The 26,544-nt window shown below is 41.1% G+C and overlaps 1 protein-coding gene across 3 annotated transcripts in view; it reads right to left on the reverse strand.

The window, feature by feature from the left end:
- The window catches only part of elmo1 (engulfment and cell motility 1 (ced-12 homolog, C. elegans)), a 91,635-nt gene that overhangs the window by 58,000 nt on the left and 7,091 nt on the right, over positions 1 to 26,544 (reverse strand). For 2 of the 3 annotated variants that reach the window (XM_068575434.1, XM_068575432.1), the window contains exon 2: positions 2,239 to 2,397. In XM_068575434.1, coding sequence (XP_068431535.1) covers positions 2,239 to 2,316 — 78 coding nt within the window. In that variant the 5' untranslated portion in view covers positions 2,317 to 2,397. Of the gene's footprint in view, positions 1 to 2,238; positions 2,398 to 11,945; positions 12,061 to 26,544 lie in introns of those variants that run through there. The other variant, XM_068575433.1, reaches the window with a different exon arrangement.

The following is a 26,544-nucleotide window of genomic DNA, read 5'->3' on the forward strand; positions in this document are numbered from 1 at the left end:
CACCTGCTAGTATCTCTGACTTCTGGCAGCATTGTCTGCACATTCATTACAGACATTTGAAACCATTGTTACACACAAGGGTACAATTTGTTGCGTATATTTTTCTGCTTCTTAAACATTTAAATGTTGCAGCTATTCCAGAGTCATTATGTGTGCACTAAAACTTTCCCACAGAGGACATAAAAAAAACTAAATGAATTCATTTTTATTTTGGGTTTCTTACACACTGTCCCCGTCTGATTTACTGCCACATCCAACTGGAGCAAGAACACAATTTATTTGTTTCAGATGATTAGCCTTTGCGCTATATTTTATATCAACAAATGGACAATGTATTTACCAAAGTGGTAATCGTAATAATCTAATACAACTGTGAGGTACATACTCCTGTATGTATGTATGTATGTATGTATGCATGTATGTATGTATGTATGTATGTATGTATGTATGTATGTATGTATGTATCCACATACCTACATACACACACAAATAGTAACAAGTATGTGTGTGTTAATCATCATCCTACTGTGCATTTGACTCTGCTTCACAGCATTTGAGCTTTTTTGAGCTCATCCTTTTCATTTCTCATTTCCGTAACTATTGGTTCAATCCACTCGCAATATCTTTGTCCAGCTGCAAAGACAAAGTTTTGATGAACCCACCCACATTCTACCTGCTCAGCAAAAAAACTGCAGATTGAGAAAGTCTAGCGGGTAAACAAAGCGTAACATGTAGCAGCTCAAGAGCTGGTATTTGCCTCACGAGTTGGAAGAGAACAAAACAGAGCAACAACGACAGTGAAGATTGAACTTATATATTCATTCGATGGCCACAGACACAATTGTGAATGAATGATATAGTTGTTTTTTGACACTTCCCCGAGTGGACAAACTAGCTGTGATTATAATTATTGCAAAGCTGTGTTTTTTTTTTACAGGACTTTGTCATTCAAGAAAAAGATGTTTCAATAACCAACAACACAGTTTTAGGTTTATTTTATCCTTTTAGTTTTACACTGCCTCACACAACAATGTATTGGATACCATAACATTTTGTTTCCCTTTAGTATGCCTTAAAATCTCTTGCTTGTCTCAAATACGTATTTTCTCTCAGCAAACATAAACACCTTGTACCCCTGTTCTCTAACACATTTCCGACAAACAAAAACAATATTACAATAATCTGCACTTGTAGCAATTCCCCAGCCCTTCAACACAAATGTTGGACTTTCGTGCCTTTGGGCCATTAAACGATATTTGGAGAGATACTGAAATCACAGTGTAAATCTCTCACTCTCACACACACAAATTTGCATCTACGCATAAACACACACACAAGCCCACTCCCCATGGCATGACTCAGACGGCCATATGCTGCTGCAGGGCCTATTGTACAGAGAAGATGCGGAGGGAGGTGGAGGAGGAGGGGGCTGATGGTGGGGGAGGGAACGCACAAGTATTACAGTTGAAACAAAAGATGGGGAGGAGGAGTGAGAGGGGGTACGAAAAGGAGAGAAGGCAAAGGATGACAAGGAGGAGGATGCAACAGATAGGACGAACAAGAGAAGGATGACAGTGAGAGATAAAAGAACCATAAAAAAGCGGAGGAAGGGGAGGAGGAGAGGTGGCCGCGTAAAGACAAAAAAAAGACCAAACTGGAGATGAAGACGTTCAACAACTCAGACTAAGAACGGGTCATTAAAAACTGCATCCCTAAAGCTACGCTTGCGGGCCTTACGGTCCGCATGGCAAACCCAGAAGCACATGTACTCCGTAGTTGAACGTTTCATTCAGCGGTTAGTCCATTGAGACGGGTAATTGTGGCTGCAGTTGCCACGGTGACTCACAGCTTGTACAATCATTTGCCCATCTTTGAGTCACACAGAACGGACCATTTTACACACTGTATGTGTAATCAAACAACGTAACAGTAAACATGCCCCCCCGCCCTCCGACATGAGGTTTTGTTTGGGCTAATTATTTGATTCGGATTTCATCCACTGTTTGTTAGACGCCGATGATCTCACAGCTCTTTACCTGAGGATTTATACAGTAGTTGAGCTGTTTGTTGGTTCATGCTCTCAAAGCCACGGATCAGGCAATTAGCATCATGATTAGTTTCATCAAAAATGTCACTGGTATTGCGGAAAATGTTAAAGTCCACAATTTTGACCGTGATTTAACGGAAAGCGACATGTGCTGATAAGTTGTTTTGTGGTTTTCGCTCCACACGACCTACCTGGTCTATCTCCATGAGCTTGGGGAAGGCCCCCGGCCACTCAATGGCCACCTTGACGAGGTCTGCCGGTGGCGGCATGGCTGACGGGGGGGGATTGGGTGGTAGGGGTCTCGCGGCCTCACCCCTCTGTTACTCCTTCTGATGATAGCTCATCCACACCTGCAGGAGTAAAGGAGAGGGTGGAAAAAGAGATGGAGGAAGACGAGGTGGATGGGAATGACAAAAGGGGGGAAAAGAGATCACAAGTACATTAGTCAAGAACTTGGTTTAGTTATACGAGTTGTTTGTGCATTAGTCACCTATAAAGTTATGGAAAAAGGTCAAGGAGGGCATTTCTACAAAACACATAAGATATGAGTTCAGTGTGTTCCTCAGGCTGCTCATCAGCAACGGGTAAATGTACAACTCAAAGCAACCACTTCATGTAACATTAAGGGTTCAGAGGAAATGAGTCAATTGACCTATCACACCAGTTTCCAAAAGGTCTAAACAGCAGCCCCTTATATTACCATCATCTGAGGTCAGGCTCTTCAGCTGCAATGTATAAGGGTCCATCCTCAGTGCTCATATAGAAACCATGCATGCTTTACCTGCCACCCCCTCGTCTTCAGCCCACGAATAGAACACACTCGCCTGTTTGTGTGCCGTCAACAGTCTACGCAAATCCCTCTAAATACCAGTTAAATACACATTTTTCTGAGGTTATTCTTTTTTTTTTCCAAGCGATACTCAAAGTTTAATTGCTAATGAGGTCACAGCAGGTGAGTGAATATAAAAGTTACATTGTTGTTTTTTAATAGATCTACTGGGTTTCACAGAGACCTCAGTTCAGTCATTTAAACACAGCAGAAAGACACACACCACCCTTCCTGACTAAATTATGTGACTCCCTTTAGGTATTTTCACAGGAATAAAAAAGTGCGAGCATCCCTGCAGTTTCAGAGATAAAGCAGCTCTGTGATGATGCAGCACTTTGGCCACAATAGCCAGTAAGCATGCAGGAAAGAAGGAGCTTGAAAAGCAGCTTAGTACAGAGATTCTTCCTCTGCTTATCGTATTTCTCCAATTTAACACATGAAGGTCAGCACAAAGCACCCCTGGACAAAAACGTGTGTGTAATGTATTCTGTGCCCAGACCAAGATATCTTTGGATATTAGCATATTGCAGATATCAGGCAATATGCAACAAGACATCTCAGTATAGAAATGCAAATTTCTAAATGTGTTTTAAGTCATTTAGAAACTAACATAATTTGACACTCAGTACATTTTGTAAAAGTCCAATTTCAGGGATCTTTATCAAAAAGGTTAGTTGTATGTGTATGTCTTACAAATATTGGCAGATATATTGCAATCTTTATGAATTCTCAAATATAAATATTGGTGTCAGTCTCATAAAGCCAGTATCTGTCAAACTAAAGTTTGGAGACAACACCACACAGTGTGGCGTGCGAAAGATGTGGATGTTCAGGCAGGGAGGGTCGTTTTTATTCATTAGTTTTTCCTGTCTTTCATGCCCCCCCTCCTTCCCTTGCTGCTGCAATATCAAATCAGTCAGGAGTAGAGATGCCAGGGAAATTAAAAACAAGACGCAAAGGAAATGGGCAGAGAGTGGACAAGGAGGCACAGATCGTACGGTGAGTTAAGAGCGTATGTTAGACATTCATTTCCCACTGAGCCACACGTACGAAGAGACGCACGAAATAAAGACTGGCACGTCTTCCACTCGTCGAAACGCAACTGAAATACACAAACAGACTCTGATTTGTACTTGGTTCATACGCATAAAAACAACATCAATACTCCGTCATGCGAACACACATTGAACCTGTATCCTCCTGGGTAACCCCTCCCTGGCTTCTGGCCCTGTGCAGAGGACGACTGTGATATCTGACAGAAGAACAGACAGCCAGCTTGACCCGACGCCCTGTGGCCCTGTATGCCTTTTAAAATAAGCCAGTTAGAAACTCCATGTTGGAAAAACTGCCAAATCACCGTCACATTGAGCCCCACAGGGGAGCTAGGCAAAGCCACTTGGGTGTGCTTGCAGGGGGTCTCATAAAACCCACCATCACACAGTTACCAAGTGAAAAATTGACTATGGATATCCCCAAAACCAACTGAGGAAGCCATCAATAATTTACCTTCGCGGCCGATCGAGAAAACTTGGATCCTAATCCTAGTTCCTGGTTTAGAGGCAGTTTTCATATTTTATCTCAATCCATAATGCATCAAAACTGACTCAGGCTAATTCCTGGGAGAAAACTAAAGAGCAGAATAGTGCGAGTGTTGATATAGACAGCATGTGTGCAGGAACACAGGCTGAATAGTGAGTGATGAAAACTGTGCAGGCCCCAAACTGAGTTTGTGTGCATGTCAGGAGTCAGTGTGCTACTGTAAGTGCAGCGATGCTTTGTGACTATTGCATATGTACGTTTGTTTGATGAGCATTTATTCATCTAAAGATCGTTTACATAATGAGACCGGCCTGGCCTTGTGTGTGAGTCACCCCATAATGATCCACATAGCCTTTACTCAAGGGGCCTGTTGCCATGGCAGCCGCTGCATCAATAGCTCAAGATGTGGATGCATCTTTCCTTCCAAAGCGTGTGTCACACTCAAGTCACGTTTGTCACAACTCCCCAAATATGACTCATTCAGCGCCTCTGCTTTGAATTTCAACCATTGAAACATGTCGAAGCGTGTTCATTGATGATTAGAGTAGTTTTGTATCGTTTGTTGAATAGCTTTACCTCTCTGGTCATCACGCCTGAAAAAACAAGTTGGTGAATAAGATGTGGAGAGTGCAAAATATAAAGAAAACAAGAAGAGATATATATATATATATATATATATATATATATATATATATATATATATATATATATATATATATATATAAAAACACACACACATCCTTGTTTTCTTTATAGTTTGCACTCTATACATCTTTGTTTGAGCAAATACTCCATCAAGTGTAAGTGTAAGTATATATACACACACACACACACACACACACACACACACACACACACACACACACACACACACACACACGATGGAGTATTTGCTCAAACATGATGTTATCCTGTCAATGTTAGAATAGAAAAAGGCTCTAAAGACGAGTCTTACAGTGCATATGCAGAGAATGTGTGAATGGATGATTCACAGTTATATTTTACAGAAAACATGTCATCTATAAACAGATCATCCTTCTCAATACTGACTGGCAACAAGCAGAGGAAGTCAATTTAGGCTATAAAACTGCCACTCTTGAAATCCCTACAGACAAAACATGGTTAGGAATTTTGACAAATGTCGGTCTGCTGGTTTCTCTGAAATATCTCAACTATAAAATTCATTCCTATGAAAGTTTCTACAGAAAATCAAATTCCCCTCAGAATAAACTGCAATAACTTTGGTCCTTTTATCATCCAGCTTTTGCCACCATGAGATTCACATGTGTGGTTTTCAATGAAATTCTTTATTTATTGGATGGATTGTTTTTGAGATTTGGCTCAGTCCTTCATGTCTCTCACTTGATGACTTAGACCCGCTAATGACGTCCCTGGTCGCCTCAGCTGCACTTTGTGTTTTGGTGCTTTTTAGTTAATGTTTGTATACCAACATGTTCAATTAAGATGACCAGGCATGGTGATTTTACAGTTCCTTGAGCTAAATGCTAAGCAAAGCCCGAAAGACCAGTAAGTATGGTTGTAGACTCCGTCTCTTTTCTACCACATTTTAGTTTGACAATTCTGATCATTTATTGTAGTTTTGTCCATCAGCAAAGGTAAAACTGTCCCCAATTTTGAATGTCACAAAGTAAATTTCTGAGTCCTGATGAAGAGGTGCTGAAGGTCCGGCTGCAGGTATTGGTCAGAGAGGTTTAAACAAACACTTTGGAAGACAAAAAGAAGGGAAAACAGTTCAATAAATTGACTGGGATGATGCTTAAGTCAATTTTAGCTTATTGCATAATGCAGAATCTGAGTGTCTGTTGGCAGAATGTGAAAATCAGATCTGCTAAAAATATATTGGAGAAACAACCAGCAACCAGCAGAGGTTTGTGTGCGATGTTGCTCTGTTCCCACATTACAGTAATTGATGAGTGCAACCCTGTCATAACTAAATGAAATGGCCAAACCTCCAAAAATAAGATGAATTAATAAACATAAATGATAGTAAATATTTGTTTGTGTGAAAAAATAAGGCTATTCTTCTGACTGAAGATTCACTTTGATTTTCCAGTAAAGGCGTGTGCGTACGCACGCACGCTGCGAGCACCTTGTCATCATCTTCCGAGAACTACAGATGACTCAGAGATGGACGGCCTTGAGGCTTATTGATTGGAGACAGACACACACACACACACACACACACACACACACACACACACCTCTTTCTTATTGCAGCCACAATAATTCCCTTAAAATGGTCTCAATATAATTAAGAGACGCAGCGGTTTAACACCTCACGATGTAAAGATTGATAATTGTAGATATCGTATAATATTACTTGGAATAAAGATGATGTTAAAGCACACAGTATGCTCAATAAATAAATAATGAAATATGGATAAAATGTCTCTATAGAACAAATTAAAAATTAAACGGAACACAAAAAGGTGCCACATAAACTCTAATGATCTTCATTTTAAAGTACTTTCTAACCTAAAGTGTGCAATATTGCACATATTGACCTATTCAGCCCACCAGCACACCATGAACACGGCCGCAAGTGGTCCAGCTCTCATTTGATCAACATGTTTTTCCTGCGGTCGACACACACTGCTCCAGGGAACGTCAGAGCAACAAAGTTTCACACCAATGTTTTCAAGTGTGTGTGTGTGTGTGTGTGTGTGTGTGTGTGTGTGTGTGTGTGTGTGTGTGTGTGTGTGTGTGTGTGTATATATCTATATCTATATATAGATATATAGATATATATATACACACACCTATCTATCTATCTGTCTATCTATCTAAAAGATAGACAGACAGACAGACAGACAGACAGACAGACAGACAGACAGACAGACAGACAGACAGACAGACAGACAGACAGACAGACAGACAGACAGACAGACAGACAGACAGACAGACAGACAGACAGACAGACAGACAGACAGACAGACAGACAGACAGACAGACAGACAGACAGACAGACAGATAGATAGATAGATAGATAGATATCATCATGAGTGTTTACTCCAGCCTGGGAAGCTTCCTTACAGTGTAAATGAAACCTTGTTATCGCGCTAGCTGCTGTCAGAGCGCATCATGTAAGAGCAGGTGATTTACTGCAATCTGGCTCAGTTGGGCGAGTGTGTGTATATTTTTCGCTCTGCCAGAGGTTCAAACATGCTAACGGCGTACAGAGCTCACTCCATCTTTTTTACTTCCAGAAGAACATTTTCAGGATCTGACCCTACGTCCTTCCCTTCCTCTCTTCTTTTTCCACTGTTTATTCATTTTGTCGACCACATCTGACGTTTCTTTATTTCCTGCTTTTTCTCCACAGAACATATTATTTTGCACAAAGACCACGAAACATAAATCAAAAAAATTCAAAACATTAAACAGACTCAACAATCTGTTTTTTTATTCCTTCTACCGTTTAGTGGCACTAATGTAGACAATACCATGCTGCCAAAACCATCACGCCACTCGAACTGGGCTCCAGGGAGCAAGGTAGTTTAATCTATGAACGTGTGAAGTTAATCTGTCTTCAAGCACTCGCCCGCCCACCTGCCGTAACCAAAGAGGCATATGCCACCAGGACTTCTCAGGATTAGCTCCAAAAGGCTGTACAAAAAGAAAATCTCATGTTACCCTGTGATCTGATCTGGTGCCTGAGGTCGAAAATTAAGGAACAAAACCATCAATACAGGGGGACAGAGGGTAAGAGGAAAGGAAACAGAGAAAGAGAGAAGGCTGGTGATTTGTTGAGCAGCAGAAGAGTGCTGAGTTTCACCTCAATAATTCATAATGTGTAATGCGAGTGTCTCATTGCCGGTAGAGAGGGAAAGAGAAAGAGAGGGGGTGGAGCGATGAAAGTGAGAAATGAAAATTAGAGGACGTAAAGAGGGAGAGGACGAGTGAGAAATAAAAAGAATTAAAGAATGGCAGACAAAGACAATATAAACTTTAGATAGACTAAATAAATACAAGAGGATACAATAGCAAGGAAGATGGAAAGGAGAGGAAAAATGCAAGATGTGAAGAAAAAAGATGGAGGAATAAGAAAATAGTGGAATTAGATGTGTAGAGAAAGAAAGTTAAGAAGTTAATTTAAAAAATAATTATCCAAGATTGAAAAACAAAGAGCTGGAGGTACAAGTAATAAGCACAATAAAATAAATACGTCTATACGTTAGCATTATGGCACTTGTCCCACTACATTTCTAGCTCTTTTAAATAATTCAACACCACTTTCTATTAGCTTGCAACAACTTTTAAAGAAGTTTAATTAAAAAAAAACAAAAAAAACCTGAATATGCCTATTTTCCATATTTACACAATTTCACTTTGAAGTGTAATTAAAACTTTTTAAGGACTTTATGATGGAGAAAGTGTCAAACAGAGCGAGACTGGGGGACATGAACATCAAGGGAAACATGATCCAAGTGGAGCACATCCTTTCCTGCCAGCTCCCCCGGGGCCGTGTTATGAACCCTAATGGTGTGAGGGAACATGAGGCAGCGGTTGTTTTTCTGCACACAATGTCAATGTGACCAACCGGGTTTACGTTTTGGGGGGAAAGGAAGGATATCGGTTTAGTAAATGTGTTAACCAAGGCTATGTCAACATTTAAATGTTCTGAGGTTTTAAGATGACCTCAGGCTCTTGCATTTAATCGTCACATGAATTGGAGCACTCGGCTAAACACCACATGTGCTCTCTTTAAAACAATTTGACACATGATATATGTGCCACAAATTGATAGTGTTGATGCCTCTCTCCCTCTACACTTTGCCAGGCTTTCTCCCATCACCTGCGTTAATGCATCTTATACGGCTGTCTCGATTTTTTGTTGCTCTGATCCGATACTTAGATAAAGTTAAGGAAATAATTAGGTACATTTTAAACCTTGAAAAACTGTCACTAAATCTGAAACATCTTACTTTTCATGAGCAATCTGATCCAAATACTGACGGCTCTAATTGAAACTATAAAAAGGTCATACGCTTGAATAGTTGATAAATTAATGAAAGTTTAGCGCCTTCTTCATAAAAGTTGTGCTCAAATATCTTCCCCGCTGATTATAACTGTGGACTCATCTCATACAAGAAAAATCGTATGCTACTTGTTTCAAACAACAAATATTTCTTCAGAAAATCTGACTAACCTTGACTATTCTAAGATTCATTATTTAAAAACCCAATTTTAAGCTGTAATTATTATGGTTTCGAGAACCTTATCTTTTAATATATTATTGCCATAAACAGCAACATCACAGTGTCAAATATGGGAATTTAAACACGCTAGCAATAAAACCTCCTTTTTAGCCACCTACACTCATTTATACCATGAAGCAACGACGTGAAGCCACCCTGACATCAAATCCTTTTCTTAGGCTTAAAAACAAAATCAACTTGAACTACCACATCCTGCTCTCGTGTGCTTAGAGTGTGTGTGCACCATCAGGTTTCACAATATCGTGTGCCTATATATAATCATGCAGACGTGTGTGTGTGTGTGTGTGTGTGTGTGTGTGTGTGTGTGTGTGTGTGTGTGTGTGTGTGTGTTAACCTATGTGCTGGCTGGATTTCAAAAGAACCTCTTCTAGCTCTTCATCTGATGCTTCTACAAAGGGCCGGCCTCGCCGCAGGGGCCTGTGTGTGTGTGTGTGTGTGTGAAACGGCTAACAAAAAGAGCACCATCTTTTATCTGAGAGCTGATACAAAAGGCCAGCGACATGGTGCTGAGGACTGATTATTGTTGCTCGGAGTGTGACGCCTTCACACACCCACACACATAAATACTAGCAACAGGATGGTCATGTTACACCCTTGCACGCACACACACACACACACACACACACACACACACACACACACACACACACACACACACACACACACACAGTGTATTACCACCCCTCAAACGTGTCTGGTGTTTCCCCTCAGAGCTGTCAGAAGAACTCAAGTAAACATCAACACCACCCATCATGTACCAAATGTGTTGACTTCTTATCCCTTACTTTTAGCCATATCAATCATATACAATTTACTTTTAGCTTTCCATTTCATCTGCTTATTAATAACTTTCAGCTCTCCATTTCAAACTATTTTCTAAGTAGATTTTACAGACTCTTAATCGCAACATTTGTTCAGGACTCAATACATGGATACTTTCTTTATCAAATACAATGTTAATCATTTTGGAATACATTACGTTTCTGATAGTAAAACATGACAGAAAGACAACACTGAAACTAAGAATCTTTAAAATGCTATTGTGGAGTGCTCAATCCTTTCCAAATACACATACGTGCCCAACACCCAGCCCACAGGAAGGCTCCTGGCTCTAAGACAAAGGGCTGGAAAAACTGCTACAAATAAAGAAAGAAGACAAAAGGAATGGGGGGAAGGCTGAGGTCAGGGTTTAGAAACCTGACTTCTGGAGTTGGTCAAAGGAGGAAGTGGCATGCTCTAAAAGTATTAGCATGCCAACAATATGCCAAGAAAACACCAAAAATATTCCTTAAACAACAACAACAACACTTAAATTGAGGACATTTGTTTTCATCCAATTCATAATGACATCTTCTAAAATGTGGAGATTATACTGACAAGCATGACAGCAGCCTGGTGACTTCTCTCTGTGTGCCTCTCTGTGTCACAAACTGGTTTTCACTAAAATGTTGCAAAAGGATATCCTGTCAAGCGTTGGTACCAGCAGCTCGTAACAACTTTCCACAGCCGCCGACCAACCTCCCGCAGAGGAGTGGGCCGGCTAAGACGACACCAAGTGACTCTGGTGCACACAGGAATCTCCTGCACGTGTATTTAGAAAGATAACCCTTCACACGCAGGAGAATGAGTAAAGCAAGAAACTATACGGTGAATTGCTGAACACAGTACAAGTGTAGCCTAAATAGTGTGTTGTGAGCAGAGCAAGCAATTTGAGGTAAACAAGTGAGTCAGAAACAATTAGGAAGTACTTGGATGGGATCCTGCACACCCAGATAATCAAAATACTGGAACATTTAGAGACAAGGAGACAAGAAAGGACAAGTAAATACCAGGCAAATTCAGGCCTACAGGCACAAATCTAATCCACGATGTGTAACATGAAGGAACATTCATATTGTCAAGTAACTACTTTACAATGCAGCAGATTTATTAGCAGTGCAAGTTTTTTTTCTCTACACTTTCCAAAATCATAAACTACCGATGCCACATTTCCATCCTTCCAAAACCATGAGGCCCCAACGCTTAACTGTCTTACAAAATAATGCTTTTTCTCTGGTTAGAAGTTGAAAACCCCCGTTGATTCCCATCTTGGATTGGCCAGCAGACAGTTTGCACCAAGACATTCACTTCTCCAGACCGCAAACACCTGACCACAGTGTCTGCGACCACTAGTGACACACTGGAGCAGAGAGGAAGCAGGAGAGTGCACAGAGCCGCACCCTGGGGCCTACTGCATCCTGTGCGTAGCGTGAAGGAAGCATAAAAAAAACCATGAAGATGCAAGACTCACCCGGAAAACTTGACAAACAACAGGCTTGCTAGTTCTTCTCCTACTCAACCCACGTTTTGTGCAAACAATGGCTCGAAGCAGACAACTCTTTTCTAATCAACTTTAGTCTGAGGATCTGCCGGCAAGTGTCCTAAGCATCATAAGCCATAGACAAAGACCTCACAACGGTTTGTGCAGTGCTTCGCCTCAGGCAAACGAAAGTGCTGAGAGAGACAGACAGAAGGAGGAAGTAGGCGTTTGTCGAGAAAAGAGGAAGCAGGTCTGTCAGCCAAAAAAGCGGCAAAAATTTAAAGACAAGATGACAGCAAGTAAGAAAAGCATTTAAAAACACATTAAATTAAGCCGATTGGATTAATTTACAGGAATCCTATCTCATAAATATGCAATTAGTGTTGCCCTCCTCTAGTGCATTGTTGTGGAAATAAACTTTTAACAGGTTAGCTTTGCATTGGATACATTGGATTGGATACACGCTTTGGGTTTTGTATGAATCACACAAAAGATATCGAAGGTGTTGTGGCTGATTTCAGGTGATCGGAAAGAGGCCTGATAATCAGTTCCAAGCCACATAATGAAGACATAATTAGAAACAAATCTTACAAGTGTCTTAACAATGAAAAAGTACCTTTTCCAAACAACATGCCTCTTTAAAAATATGTATTCAGTGGGGCTTGAATATGAGTTTTTGGCTGAATCTGCTTAAATTAATTGGAAAGGGGGAAATAACGGCAAATACCAAAATGAGGGGCAGCTACAATGTTAATTAGTAAACTTTAGAGGTACTCGCAGGTGGAATTCATTACTTTTGGACACAGCCAAGCAAAGAAGTTTCCCCCCGACTTCACACTAGCTAAGCTAGTCGACTGCTGACTGTATGTAGCCGTAAATGTGCTAGTCAGATATGAGGGAAAATAAGTGTTCCCAAAATGTTGAACTATTGTTTAATGATTTACTCTGAAAACTAATTCCACTTAGGAATTATTCAGTGACCTTCACTCTTCACAGCAGCATGGAATAAGTGTTGTCACTTTTACAGCCAAGTTGGATTCAATGAAGCATATAACACCACTGTTCAAAGATGGCCAGAGAGCAGGCGATTACCACAAATGAAGCACATGCTTTCACTTTTCCTCAACCACCACTGACCCAACACTCAGTCAGAACAGTCTCCAATCAGCGGCAACAGAATGACTCAGCTGGTTTACACGCCGTCACAAGCCACCACTGGTCATGAGTGACGAGGAGAAATCCCTGAATGAAACATTAACTGTTCAAGGAGGGCAATGACATCTTCATTTCAGGCTGGAAGCTCAACAAGCCATCTGTGTAAGTGTCACACAAAAACAGATGTTCACTCCACCCATGCTGAGGTCAAGCTTGGTTCATATGAATCTCACAAAAATGGCATTCATCCAGGACTTTAAGTTCTGACTCAAACGCCTTTGAGCCTCAGAAAGACAAGCATTGAAAACAGTTCAACACAGCAACACCAACGACAAATAACAAGCTAATATAAACCTATCCCATCGTCAGTGGGTCTCATTGTGCCACGCAGAGAAAAAGAAGGGAAAGAAGATACGGCTGTGCATAAGTCGACCTGTCATGTGCTTTGGTTTGGCCAGATTTCATGGAGCAGTGGTTCTCAACTGGTGGGTCGCGATCCGGACCCGTTTTTAATGGGTCGCGGGCCTTTTCTTTTCTTTTTATCCTGTGATTTTATTTTGAACCGACTTTTGTATGGAGTGCAGTGTCGTATTTTTCGTCGGCTCGTCCCTCCATGTTTTCAGCAGCATGCCAGGTTGGGTCAAATCAGGGGCGGACTGGCCGTAGGAGATACCGGGGAAATCCCTGGTAGGCCGACGGGGTGGGGCTGATCCACCTGCATCTGATGATCTGACATCGCCGCCCGGACTACATTCTGTGCTTCACAGAACACGTTAAATTTACTTTAAAACCTAAAGTCAAGAATTCACTGACTGAGTTGTATCCTACTTCTCGCGATCTGTATTCACACTCATGGTTTCCAAACTCAGCATGCAACACTACTGATCATAATCTGTATTCACACTCATGGTTTGGATGTTGCTTGAAGGTTTTCAGAGCTTTTTGTCAATTTTAGGACATTCTGCCTTGATTTTAATTCAGAACATCGGCACACAGGCAGACTTGAAACGTACATTTAAGTTTCATTTTTGGGGCAACGTTATCACGTAGCCTCTTGACATGTGTCAAGCTCGCAGACAAAGCCGTTTGAGCGTAATTCAACAGCATGGCACTAACACATAAATCCTTTAAAAGGAGTATACTGATATTGTTTTTTTATTCCCATGTGACTGTTATGCACCTGGGCCACAGAGTTAGTTTAGGTTCTGTTACTTATCTTATTGTTTTGTTATGCACCTTCAACACCCCAACACACACACAATCACACACCCAGCATGCAACACTACTGTCTCCATACTATCTCAGGTTCAAACTGAATAATCTTTTTTATTAAATACATTTAAAAAGTTAAGCATGTTCCTTTGGGTCGCGGCTTGTCATTAAGGGAGCCAGACCAGTTGAGAATCACTGCTTTAGAGGACCTTTGCCACAAATTATTTCTTGCAGCACACAGCTAAGATTTTTTTGTGATTTACACATAACTGTCTGTCAGGGAAGAATAAACAGAGAGAAGTCTTCTGGGTTAGAGATCTCATTGGGGACTCTGACCAACTCCATGACAAAGTTTTCAATAATCTATCCAAACCGTCTCCGCTCCCCGGGGAGTACTGGCCTCTGTGCTGTCAGCCCCACTGACCCGCCCAGGATGCTGCTCTGTTTCTGTCTGCCACCTGTCAAAATCCCCCCTTCACACACCCTGCAACGGCTGCTCTTATAAAAATGTAAATCTTATATGTGGGTTAAACACTACTGAGGAATTTGTATCTCCTTCACTTTATAAAAGTCACAGTCCACCCTGCCATATTTGAGATGTATTATTCAAAAAGGTCATACGGGTATAACGCAGGAAAGTGAAGTACAGTATTTTGTACCAGTATTTCTTGAGAAGTTTCTTTATGTTTTGGGGTAAATGCTTTTCACTAATGGAGTGTACTATGACGAACAATTCAACAGTCCAAGCTGATTGCAGCCGTTGGACGAGCACTCATATCATGAGCCACTGTTGGCCACCGCCCCTCAGCATGACCTGCTACCCATTCTATGTTTACATGCATTTATTCTGGTTTAATAAACTACATTAGCAGATCTGAATGATCTTTTTTCCTTGCTTAATGAGTAGCAGATTGTGGTTTGGTCAGAGTGCCGTTAACCTGACTGTCTAGGCTGTTTGTTGATCCAATCAGGAGCTATTCAGCCTTAGTATGCAAGGCAGGTTGTGTTGAAGCCATAAGACATCATTACTACTAGCAAACATAAAGGTTTGTGAGAATCAGATCTTTTTGACTGGCAAAACAGGGATTCATACATGCTGATGTAGCAGTGATTTAGAAGTAATTCTTTTTTTTTTACAAGGCAAGAAATAATAAAAATCTGCACTGCAGTAAAACCATCGTGTGCAGAAGTGTTTTCATAATGTCAAGTAAGGCAAATCATTTTTATTTATATAGCCCAATATAAAAACTCTGCCTCCGGGGGTGTACAATCTGCATCATACGACACCCTGTGTCCTTTTCAACCCTTGATGCAGATAAAGAAAAAATGGGTAAAATGGAAGAAACCTTAGAGCTACTGTGGAGGGATTCCTCTTCCTGGATGGGCATACACATGTAGATAGAATAGAAAAACTACAGAGCTAATCCATGTGCATAAATGAAATGGAATGTGAGGATATATGAGGACAGATCCAGGAGGAAGTCACTGTATTTTAGCTCAAACATTGTATCTTTTTTATGATTTTGGATTACTAACTATAGTATTAAAGGAATCAATATTAGGGAGGGAAAAAATAACTTCATCTTCTTGCAGAGAGTTGGATGAGAAGATCAATACAACTCATGTCTGTTAAACATGAAGCGACAGTCAAGAAAGAGCGGAAGCATGTGGAAACAGCGAGCATGGATCTGGATTCATCTAATAGATAAATAAATAATAATTTCCTGTGTCCCTTCTCAGTTAGAAACAAGCAATTTGTAAGATGTTTATTGATTATTGTTACAGCAGTCTGACCAATTATTAAAATAACTGTTGTTATTGTCCTATTCAAGAGAGACTTATCAGTCAGCTGTGGATTGGACCGTTGCCCATCTTACTAGCAGATGCTTGAAATGTTCGTGAGTCAGAAATTTGAGTTTTTGGTTACACTCAACTCTAAATGACTCTAAGTGAGAGCGTCAGCTGCAAACCCAAAGTGTAAAAATATAGATGCAGATGCAGGATAATAATATCAGACAGGTGTTGACGTCATTTGCCCAAGGATGTGTTTCGGAGCCCTTGTTCTTCACAGATTTTCTTTCCCATTATACAAACATGACTTGGATCTGCACATTCTCACAGTCAGCTTGCAGGGGAGGTTGTCAGGCAAAGATAATCCCGCATCACCTCAGGGAATCATCCATTATTTAAAACCACCTCCAAATGTATTCCACTTGAAGAGGAGTAACATCCTTTACTTGTAAATCGGCAAACTCCATTGGTTTTGGTTCAACATACCGTGGTCTGCATTATAAATGGTTACTGGAGACAGAAAGCTGGACCACGTTTCAGTTTCCTAACTGCATAACACAAGTAGGTGTATAATCACACAATGTGTTGCTTCCCAAATCAACACAATCTCAACAGTAAACATCTCCTTTGGCCTAGTTCAAAAAACAACTGCTATGTTAACACATGCTGCAATTTGTCTCTATAATAATGAATAGAGTACCAGTATTTTCACAACAAAGAGGATACTGGAAAGAGGCAGACTTCCTGCTTGGAAGTCTAATGAGAAAGTCCGAACTGGATTAACTGACCTGTAATGTAATTATCATAGGCCATATACAGAATAAAATCCCTCCAACAAATTGCAGTTTGGAGTCCAGATCATCATATTCAACACACACTCTTGTGTACGCATGGTGGTCTGCAAAGCATAAACAAACAGTCATGCACAACTGCATTACACAGAGATAACAATTCAAAACACCATAATGTTACATGCATGCAACATAAAACATTATTGTTTTAACACAACATGGTCAAACTGATGAGTTAACAATAGACTTTCCCCAGTAAAATACAGTCCAAATCACACCTATATTGCAGAGTTAACAGCCACGAAGGCAGAGTTAACAACTTAAAGCTATTTAATTGGACCAAACACTCCCGGGTCTATGCAAGTGCATGAAATATCAAGTAGAGTTGCACTGCTAGTTGGGTCTCGCTGCCCACATGTTGTGTGCAGCATATCCTCCCATTATTCACTGTGATACTTTATAACAGTAATAACTGGAGTATGGTCATACAGGCTAATGGGCTGCTGACTCGCCTCATCCTCCAGCTCCAGTATTACTACACAGGTGTGAGAGTGATATTGATCTTCTCATGCTTTCTCTGCAAGAATCAGAATAAACATACTTCACAAAACAAAAAACTATTCCTTGAAGTAATAAATGGGGATGATAATACCAGATACTACAACAAATGGTCAGATCATCACAACAACGTGATCATGGTTGATCTTAAATTCAGTAAATACTGATCACTGACAAAGATGTTTGGTGGCTAAGTGCCATTATCTCAATATCAACAGCATGACTGATGACTGAATTAATTTTTATTTTTATTCTAATGGAGCGAGTGTTTACAGTATCCAACATCAGATTGACAAAATACTGAGATGGTGACACATTGTTCATAAATAGGGTTCACCATTGCTTCCTGACCAATCAACTTGTGATATTTTGGGATATTTAAGTGCTTATGAAACAATACCTATAACACTAAAAATACCCTACTGTGTATATTTTAATCCTCTGCACTCACAGCTTGTGTATTCAAGAGTGTTATGTAAGGTAACCATTACACATGTTGTTATTCCTCTATTGCCTCGCTAACAGAAACACAATAGGCTATGTGCTCTGTTCAAAACACAATCTCCTTTCTCTTTAGATTTAAAAATAAAAAGCCATCCTCCCCCATTACATAACTTGATATCAGTCAGCATCAAGGTCGGCGGCGAGAGCTTAAAAACAGAAAAGAGGAGCACAATTAGGTGTTCACCCTGGAAGCCTTTTCACTGCCAGTAAGTGTAAGTGTAAGTGTGTGTGTGTGTGTGTGTGTGTGTGTGTGTGTGTGTGTGTGTGTGTGTGTGTGTGTGTGTGTGTGTGTGTGTGTGTGTGTGCTGAGAGTCACCGACGGTGTGACCTTCTGCTCTCGGGCTTCTCAGCGCTGTTCAAAGCAGCCTATCCAGGTCATACACTCTACACTGTATGTTGATCTCCGTCTTGAATTGAATCTTAAATTTCTTCCAAACTGACAGATACAAAAAAAGATTGAGTCATGAAATACTGCCCAATTCAATATACAAACCTGAATTGAGTTTTCTGCAGCAGCAGGAACCATTGCAGGGATTGTTGTGATGAGAACAACCAATGTACCATATTGTTTACATGTGCAATCAGCAAAGAGACATTAGTATCTATTTTAGTTGTAAGCCGGCTGAGATCCTGAGAAAAAGAATTTGCAACATTACAAATAATCCGATGAGCGTTACCATGAAAAACACTACACCATAAATTCCCTCTCAAAAGATTCTACATACTCAACCACACGTCCATTCTGCTCTTCACCAAAAGGCTTTTATGGACCTCCGTTTAAATTCTGAGGCAGATAACAGTGGTCTCTAAACCCTAAGTGACCTCAGCTAGAGATGTGGATTTGGGAGATAAAAATGTCTGCAATGCTATGTGCATCCCCACAAGACTCCACAGTGGCTGGTCTGGCTGCAGGCCCATGCAGTCTTTGGTGTAATCAACTTACATAGCGAGACCATTAAGAGGAAGCTGGAAAGAGCCCGAATGCCTGAAGGAAAGAACTAGAATGTGACCATCATAATACTAAAAACAGCAGCAGTGTATATAAATCTAAACTCGCTGGACACTATGAAGGGGAGTCCACCAAATGTTTATTGCCGTATAAATTTACTCCACTGGTACTATTAAAGTGTTGCGTTATAGATGCATTTTTTTTTATAATGATAACTGACAGAAAATCTCACGGTCGTGCAGAGAATGACAATGCTCCAGGCCGACTTTTACAATAGTATCGTGCGTGTAGCAGAAAGATTGATACTTTCATATCCGTTTGATCACAGCTGCCAAGCAAAAAGACTGGAAATGGGCAAGAGGGGGGAGGGAAACCGTTGGTTTTGTCAAAAGGTAACAAAAAACCCACCTACGAGCATCTGTGAAACTCACTAATAATAAAGTTTTATCTTAGTTGTTCATTCCGTAAAAAAGCTGGACGTGAAAAAAGGGACACGTTTCCAGGCAACAAGCAGAGACTCCAGGAGGTTACGGCTCCCAGCCAAGAAATAGTCTGACTTGTCACCCCCTAAAAAAACACAACTTGCTGTTTTTTTGCAGTTATCAAACAAACAAAATATAAAATGTTAACTTTTGAGTGTAATAGTTGATCGTAGGGGAATTCTATTTTTTAGATTAAAAAAAGATAGCAATTTTCTACGGTTTTCAGTTTGTACACTAAGCTAGTAACTTGCTGCTGCTAAACAAACTGTAGTTTTATTTATTGGTAAAACAAATGATGTTTGTGAGGTTGAAAAACACACAACATCAAAGTACGATTCTTCAGAAGCAGCAGAGTGTGGGGGGGGGGGAGGAGGAATGGTGTGACCAGAGCTTCCTCATGACTGATCACGGCAGACAACAGTGATTGAAGCTTCTGGGGCCACATTCAAGGAACAACCCATCCTGAAAAAGTTCACTGGAGCCCTCTGTATATATTTGTGTGCGTGAGAATGTGTAGAGGGTAGAGGCAGGGACCACACAAAAACCCTGCTATGTCACATGACTGAGGCGGGGATGAATGGTGCGTTTTGGTTGGTCAGAGAGAGAAGTCATTGAAACAGGTCTGTAGTCCCATTGTCTGACCGTGAAGTAAGTGTGTGTGTGTGTGTGTGTGTGTGTGTGTGTGTGTGTGTGTGTGTGTGTGTGTGTGTGTGTGTGTTGGAGGAGGAGGAGGAGGGAGTTGTTGTAGCATCAGGAGGAACCAGCACTGCATTCTTCATTCACAAGCAGAATAAACGCCTCCATCATAAAGTGATACCGACTACTCTAACAGAACAAAGTGAGACCATCATAGCATCTCTCTCCCTCTCTTTCTCTCTCTCTCCCCCTCTTATTCCAAGTGGGTGCATTTCAGAGAAGGCATCTATAAAAAACACTGATGGTTCAAGTTATGAAGCTGGGCCCTCATTGAAAAAAACAAAAACAAGTTATGACCAGCTGAAGTTTCCACATTATGGAACGAATCAAACTGCGTTACTGCGGGGCAAATCAATAACTTCTCTAGCACAGCATCATGACAGGCATGTTTTACCACCACATGCCTAGTTTGGCTTGAACAAATGCTGATACGGGAATGAAAACAATCCTCAAAATCAGCAGTTCTTAATCACATTGCTTTACACCAAGTAAACTTTTTTTTTTTTTTTTTTTTTAAAAAGGTAGATATCCATTAAAAATCCTTCAAAACTCATTCACTCCGTTTGGCCCCTACTATTCATTTAGCCGGGTCAAGCACAAGAGTTGTTCAATTTGACCAAGAGTTTCAAAAATGGCTGCAATCCCACTTCCTCAAAGTGCTAAAATTGAGCTCCAGACAGCAAGGAGGGGGAAGAGTACCAGGCAAAATGCTCTGATGGAAGATCTGCTTACACAACCCCAAGTGTATACACAAGCAATGGACAAAAGACATAAACTCCCCTCTGCTTCTCATTCATAAAACAGAGTGGTTATCACATCCCAGCTAACTGCATCCAGCTCTTGAGGGATCTTCCATCCCTTAACTGGATTAGTGCCGTTCATGAGGAAGATAATAATGACACATCTCTTGTGTGCTAATTGAAAACCAAACGGGCAGGTGCTTTGGGAAGTTACTTGCATGCTCGTACACACAAACCCTCAAAAAGAGCAGAGCACTTGGCCAACCAGGCATGAGCTGTGTGGAAGTCCCAGAATAGAGCAGCGAGGATTATGCAAGAACAATACTGTAGCTAAAGGCTTAGTTTCACTTGATTTAGAAAGAAAAGATCACTTTTCTATGGCAGAGTGCGGTAATTACTGTAAGTGTTAGGCCTCATATGTTATGGTGCCCATCTGTTAAGCATGCCTCCCTTGAACACAGAAGGATGGATTGTAACCAGGGTGAACATGCTGGGCCTCATCAATACCACAGGAAGAACAACTGTGTTCACTCTATGAAGCCTTTCATCTGCTTGTCTTTCTGGTCACATATCTAATGTCAACAACAAACAAGATGGGAATATTTAACTGACGATTGCATAAAAACAAAAAATAATTATATAAAAAGGTATAAGTAAAAGGTATCAGGAGGCACTTTGCTGCAGCTTCACTCACATACTAATATATAAAATACGCTGCTTGAAATTTGTGTCTGGTGGAGTTTTCCCCCCTAAAAAGATCTATTATTTCTCCCTCATATTTGTTTGTGGGTCTGTGTGTATCAGGGGACATATTAGACACCAATTGGGATCCAAAGTGATATCACTAAATGTTGCTCATACATACTTCTTACATTTTTTGCAAACCTTAAAAAGATTTAAGTTTTTCAAAAAGATTTATGTGAAAACAGACGTGTCAAACTGTCTAACAGTTAAATTAATATTTTGCACTGTGAAAGTCAGAGGAAAATTAATCAAAACAATATTTTGCGTTGAGAAACAGTGTTTTACGGTAAATAAAGTTGACATCATACTTGGTTTGATTTTAATGGATAAATTATTTTGCATGGTAAAGTTAAAGTCAGCATGGAGTGACAAAACAATTCATGTTTCGTGACGGTTTTGTTTGGCAAATCTACAGCTTTGTAAAACACTAATACGATTGCAGGATTGCTGAACAAAATGCAGCATGATACACTGAGTACTTCATGTTACAAAGTACTACTAACAGCATTACAGTTGTAGCTACAGTCTGGGCGAGGTTCAAAGCAAAGGTTCAGACCTGCTGTTACATTATAGGAGCTTAACGCTGCTCACAGCGCTGGCAGGGCTGGCATGTGCTCCATTGAGTTAAATGGGATGTGAAGGATTGGGCATCCTGGGTCAGGGAATTTCCATTGCAAATGATTGCTGATCCACCAAGGCCATTTTGTCCAGTGTTTTTAGACAAACATACACAATCAGGATTGCTTTCAGACGATATGGTATCGGGTACACAAAGCGGTGTGTATTCTGCTGCCGTCATTGCAGTGCAGAGCAGGTTTTCCCATAAAACTCCAATAAACAAAGGGTTTCTGCTAAGTGTAGTGCCCTGCAAAGACAGAGCCACCGCAGTGTAATTAGGTCTATACACAAATACTAACAACTATCAATATAGCAGCGCTTCAGCATTGCTCATAATTCTACAAGTCAGGTTTGGTCGTGATTGGATCCAATTATCAAAGTTTGTTGTATCTTTGACTGACTCATCATCCCAAGGACAATTTTCTACCGGCCATTCTCCTGTACATCCCTTCATTCTACATATTTACATACACATGACACTCTAGTGTCATCAGTTTGTCTGTGTACTTTATTCAAATGTTATATTAGTTTTTGTTGTCATCTGTGAATCCAAAGTACAAGATGACCCATGTAAGAATTAGATGGCTATGACGGTTTTAATAGGAAATAAATAAATCCCTCCGCCCTCATGTGTTCAAATATATCATTAACATTATAGCACAGTCCATAATTCAAAGAAATCCCAAATGTTTTCAAACGTTTGGCTTGTGTAACATGTTTTAGTTGGCAAGAATAAAAGAACAAAAGATTGTATGAATATCATAAAAGCATTGTCTGAAAATGTGCTCTTTGCATGCCTGCTGATGAAAACACATTGCTGCTTAGCCCTGCAGGTCTTTCTGTGCCATCTCGCTTGTGGAATCACACAACACTTTACAGTAAGTGACATTTCTGCAGGATCGATTATTGTGTCTGCTGTGAACTCCTGCTGCAGTGTTGCACACGTCATATATACATATCTTAATGGAAACATGGGCTCCACTTAGCTCCGAGGATTACCATCGCTGCTGAAGCATGTAATAACCAAAAGGTCATATCATCATCATAACTCAACAAACCATAATCTGCCTCTGCCTCTTTAATGGCTTTTAAAGTGTGTCAAGGCCCAAATCACTGCTACCAGTCACATTTTTAATGAACATGCCCTCCTCCAAAGTGCCTGTCTGCCATTCAGTTTGCCCAGCTTTGAATGCCATGTCACCATCCCCTGTTGGGTTGTGCTAGCCTAGATCAAGATGTGCGAAAAGCATGAGAACATTTGGGATTGATTTGGCTATTTTTACATGTCCTACTTGAACTAAATGGTCCACACACTCACAGGAAGAAGTCAGGAGCTGAAAAGGCTTATTGAACTCCTGAAAAAAAATACTCGAAAGCTAAATGGCAGTAAGAGGGTGGATACTTTAGTGTAGAGCTTTCCGAGGAAAAATAAAAATCATCTTTTAATAGTAGGAGGGAATAAGCGATGGAGTACACCTTCTGCCTATTGGTCTATCTTTTACAGGCTACTGGTATTGAGGAGTGAAAATGTACATGCGGAGAAAGATAAATGCCCATGTGAACACACAACAGACAGGTTTAATAAAAGAAAAGTGGAGTAAGCCGTCTCAAGTGACCTTGCATCTTCCTAGGCCAAACGCACATAGTAGCAAGGTACCCTCCAGAAGGACCCCTGCACATACTTCACGAGAGCAAAAATTACTCCTCTTATTAAACCATAACTCAGGAGACAACACAGCGCTCAACAACACTCATTACCCAAGCATATAGCGAACGGGCTACTGTTCAATTTTGCTGGCGCTACAATTATGGTCGCACTGATGACTATCATCACAAGTGTAATAAGTGCTCTACTGGTGCACTGATATTATGGAAGATGGTTATGGGCTATCTTGTGGAAAACTCTTCCCACTGACACAAACACACATGCACACATGCACACATGCACACACACACACACACACACACACACACACACACAGTATCTGGTCTAGGTGCGGTGCAATAATTCAGTCACTTCACAGATCAGCCATCTACTCGCTGCGACTGGCACAAATGAGTGGGAACAAAGGAGTCAGTCACTGTGGCTGTCACACTCGCTCCTCGTTACACTCACCCTTTGCTCTGCCAGCTGTCTCTCCGTCCCCTCCCAGAGACCCCACCCCCCTTCTCCTTCCCAGCTGTGGCCATACATCAAGCTATCCTTAATTCCACACATACAAACACACCCATTGCCACGCATGTGGTTGGGTGGCTTCAGAATATGGCTTTACCAAAAAAATAAAATCCTCTCTTCCTCCCTGCTGGGTGCTCTTTGCCTATCTGGCACAGTGACTGAGTGCACCGTTAGAGGCACAATGTTATTCATCACCACGACCAGCTCGGCTCATCAGTATCACACCAGTGCACGCAGCCACAACACATGAGCTCATGCTTGCTACGAATAATAAACTGGTGTCATTATTCTAAATATTCTCTTTTATTCGGTCTTTCGTGCCTTCCAGAGCACCGGCTCACAGATTCTTCTTATTGTTCTTTTGCTCATTTCTGTCTACTGAGACTCTTTGCCCAACTTCCACTTCATGCATGCCACACCCTTTCACCACAACACTCTCCTCACTTTGATGCCCTATGCCCAATCTTTTGGGCTCACCCATTCATTTGCTAACTCCTAAACACTGCCCTCTGCCTATTATTTATTTATTTTATCCCATATGCTACACCCATGTCCTTCCCTCCCTATGTTTACCCGCTGACATGCTCCAGCCCTGCCTGTCTGGTCAGTCACAAGCCGGTGCCTATGCCAGCTCAGGCTCCACCCGAACAGTGTGGTGGCTGGCCACTGCTAAAACACTTTTATCCCTCCTGCGTGCCTAGCCCGGTTCCTTCGAAGCCATTCATTGAGGCTTTGCCAGTGGTTGGCTTATTATTGCTACGTTGTAGTAAAACGGTGGAGGAGGGCTTTGCTTGTGGTACAGAGGCAGCTGCAAGAAATGTGGCTGAAGTCAGTCTATTTATGGACCGAAGCATATGATTCAAAGAACTTCATTTTTGCCTTTTATGGGTTAATTGCATGTAAACCACATTTATGTGAGAGAGAGAGATGGAGAGAGAGGGGGCAAAGAAAGGGAAGAAAAACAAATGGAGGGCATTCCTCCGGCCAGGCTTTCATTGATGTGGGTACGATGTCATTTGATGATGTAATCAGTGCATAGCAGCCCCCCATACATCTATTCACAGAGTACATGGAAACAGAAATAAGACATGACACGTTGCACTTGTCAGCCTGCCCTGTAGATAGACACTGAAAAACATTAAGAATCAACTACATTAAATTGGGTTGTGCCTGCACATCTTGACCTCTCTCTTCACACTTTCTGTCATCAAGAAAAGGATAGCTTCACATGCAGATCTTGACAGGAAGTGGCTCTCCTCCCTTCAGTTCACAAGAGGCGTGTTCATTTACTAAAATCTACTTCTGGAATCTCCTGTGTTGTGTGTGTGTGCGTTTGTATATATGTATGTATAACAAACTTTCAGCAGATGCCATAAGAGTGTTATGCATCCGGTAGCTGTCTCGTTGTTGTGAAAGCGCCACTGGTATTTCCTGTGCCTTTCTTCCACAGCACTGTCTGGACTGTAAAACGCTGCCAGACAATTTGGACACACAGAAACACACAAATAAAAAACACAGAGTGTTAAGCTTCCCCTCCAGACAACAAAAGAACAGACACAGCAACAAGCCCTGAAGGCAACATTAAACCCGGCTCGTCCGCCACTACAATACCCTTCTTCTCTCAATAGAGAGCCATGCTAAACCCAGCTGAGCCGAGCTGTACCATGTTATTCTTCAGTTTTTAGCCGGGAAAAAGATAAGGACTACGCACGCTGACAATGTGTTACATCCACAGGAAATGGGAAACACTGATGTGTGGCCAGCATGGACCAGCCAGGGTAACACGGGGTGAGGCAGGTGGTTTACAGATGGGGAATCTGCTCACGCCACAAAAAGCAACAGAATCCTGAGCTCAACACAATGGCACGGCTGAAGCCGAGAGACAACAAAGCACTCCTTGATGTTTGGTCTCAGATGGCGGGGAAAACCTGTGTCTATAGACACAACAAGATAGCTGTCAGGAATGACAAGAAGCAAAAACACTGATAAGCACAAACAGGAGGAGGAAAATTCAAACTGGAGGCCTGTCTTCACAACAGAAACACTCTTTACTACATGGTGTTAAAGTTTGAAGAGCGCCAACGGCCTAACACATTGTTGCCATTACTTAGCTCCAAACATCAAGCAGAAAAGAGACTAATAAACATTTTATGAATTGTTTGTTTATCAATGTC

The sequence above is a fragment of the Clinocottus analis genome, unplaced genomic scaffold (assembly GCF_023055335.1).
Source record: "Clinocottus analis isolate CAN_PGR_092001 unplaced genomic scaffold, fCliAna1.0.p SCAF_14, whole genome shotgun sequence".
NCBI lineage: Eukaryota > Metazoa > Chordata > Actinopteri > Perciformes > Cottidae > Clinocottus > Clinocottus analis.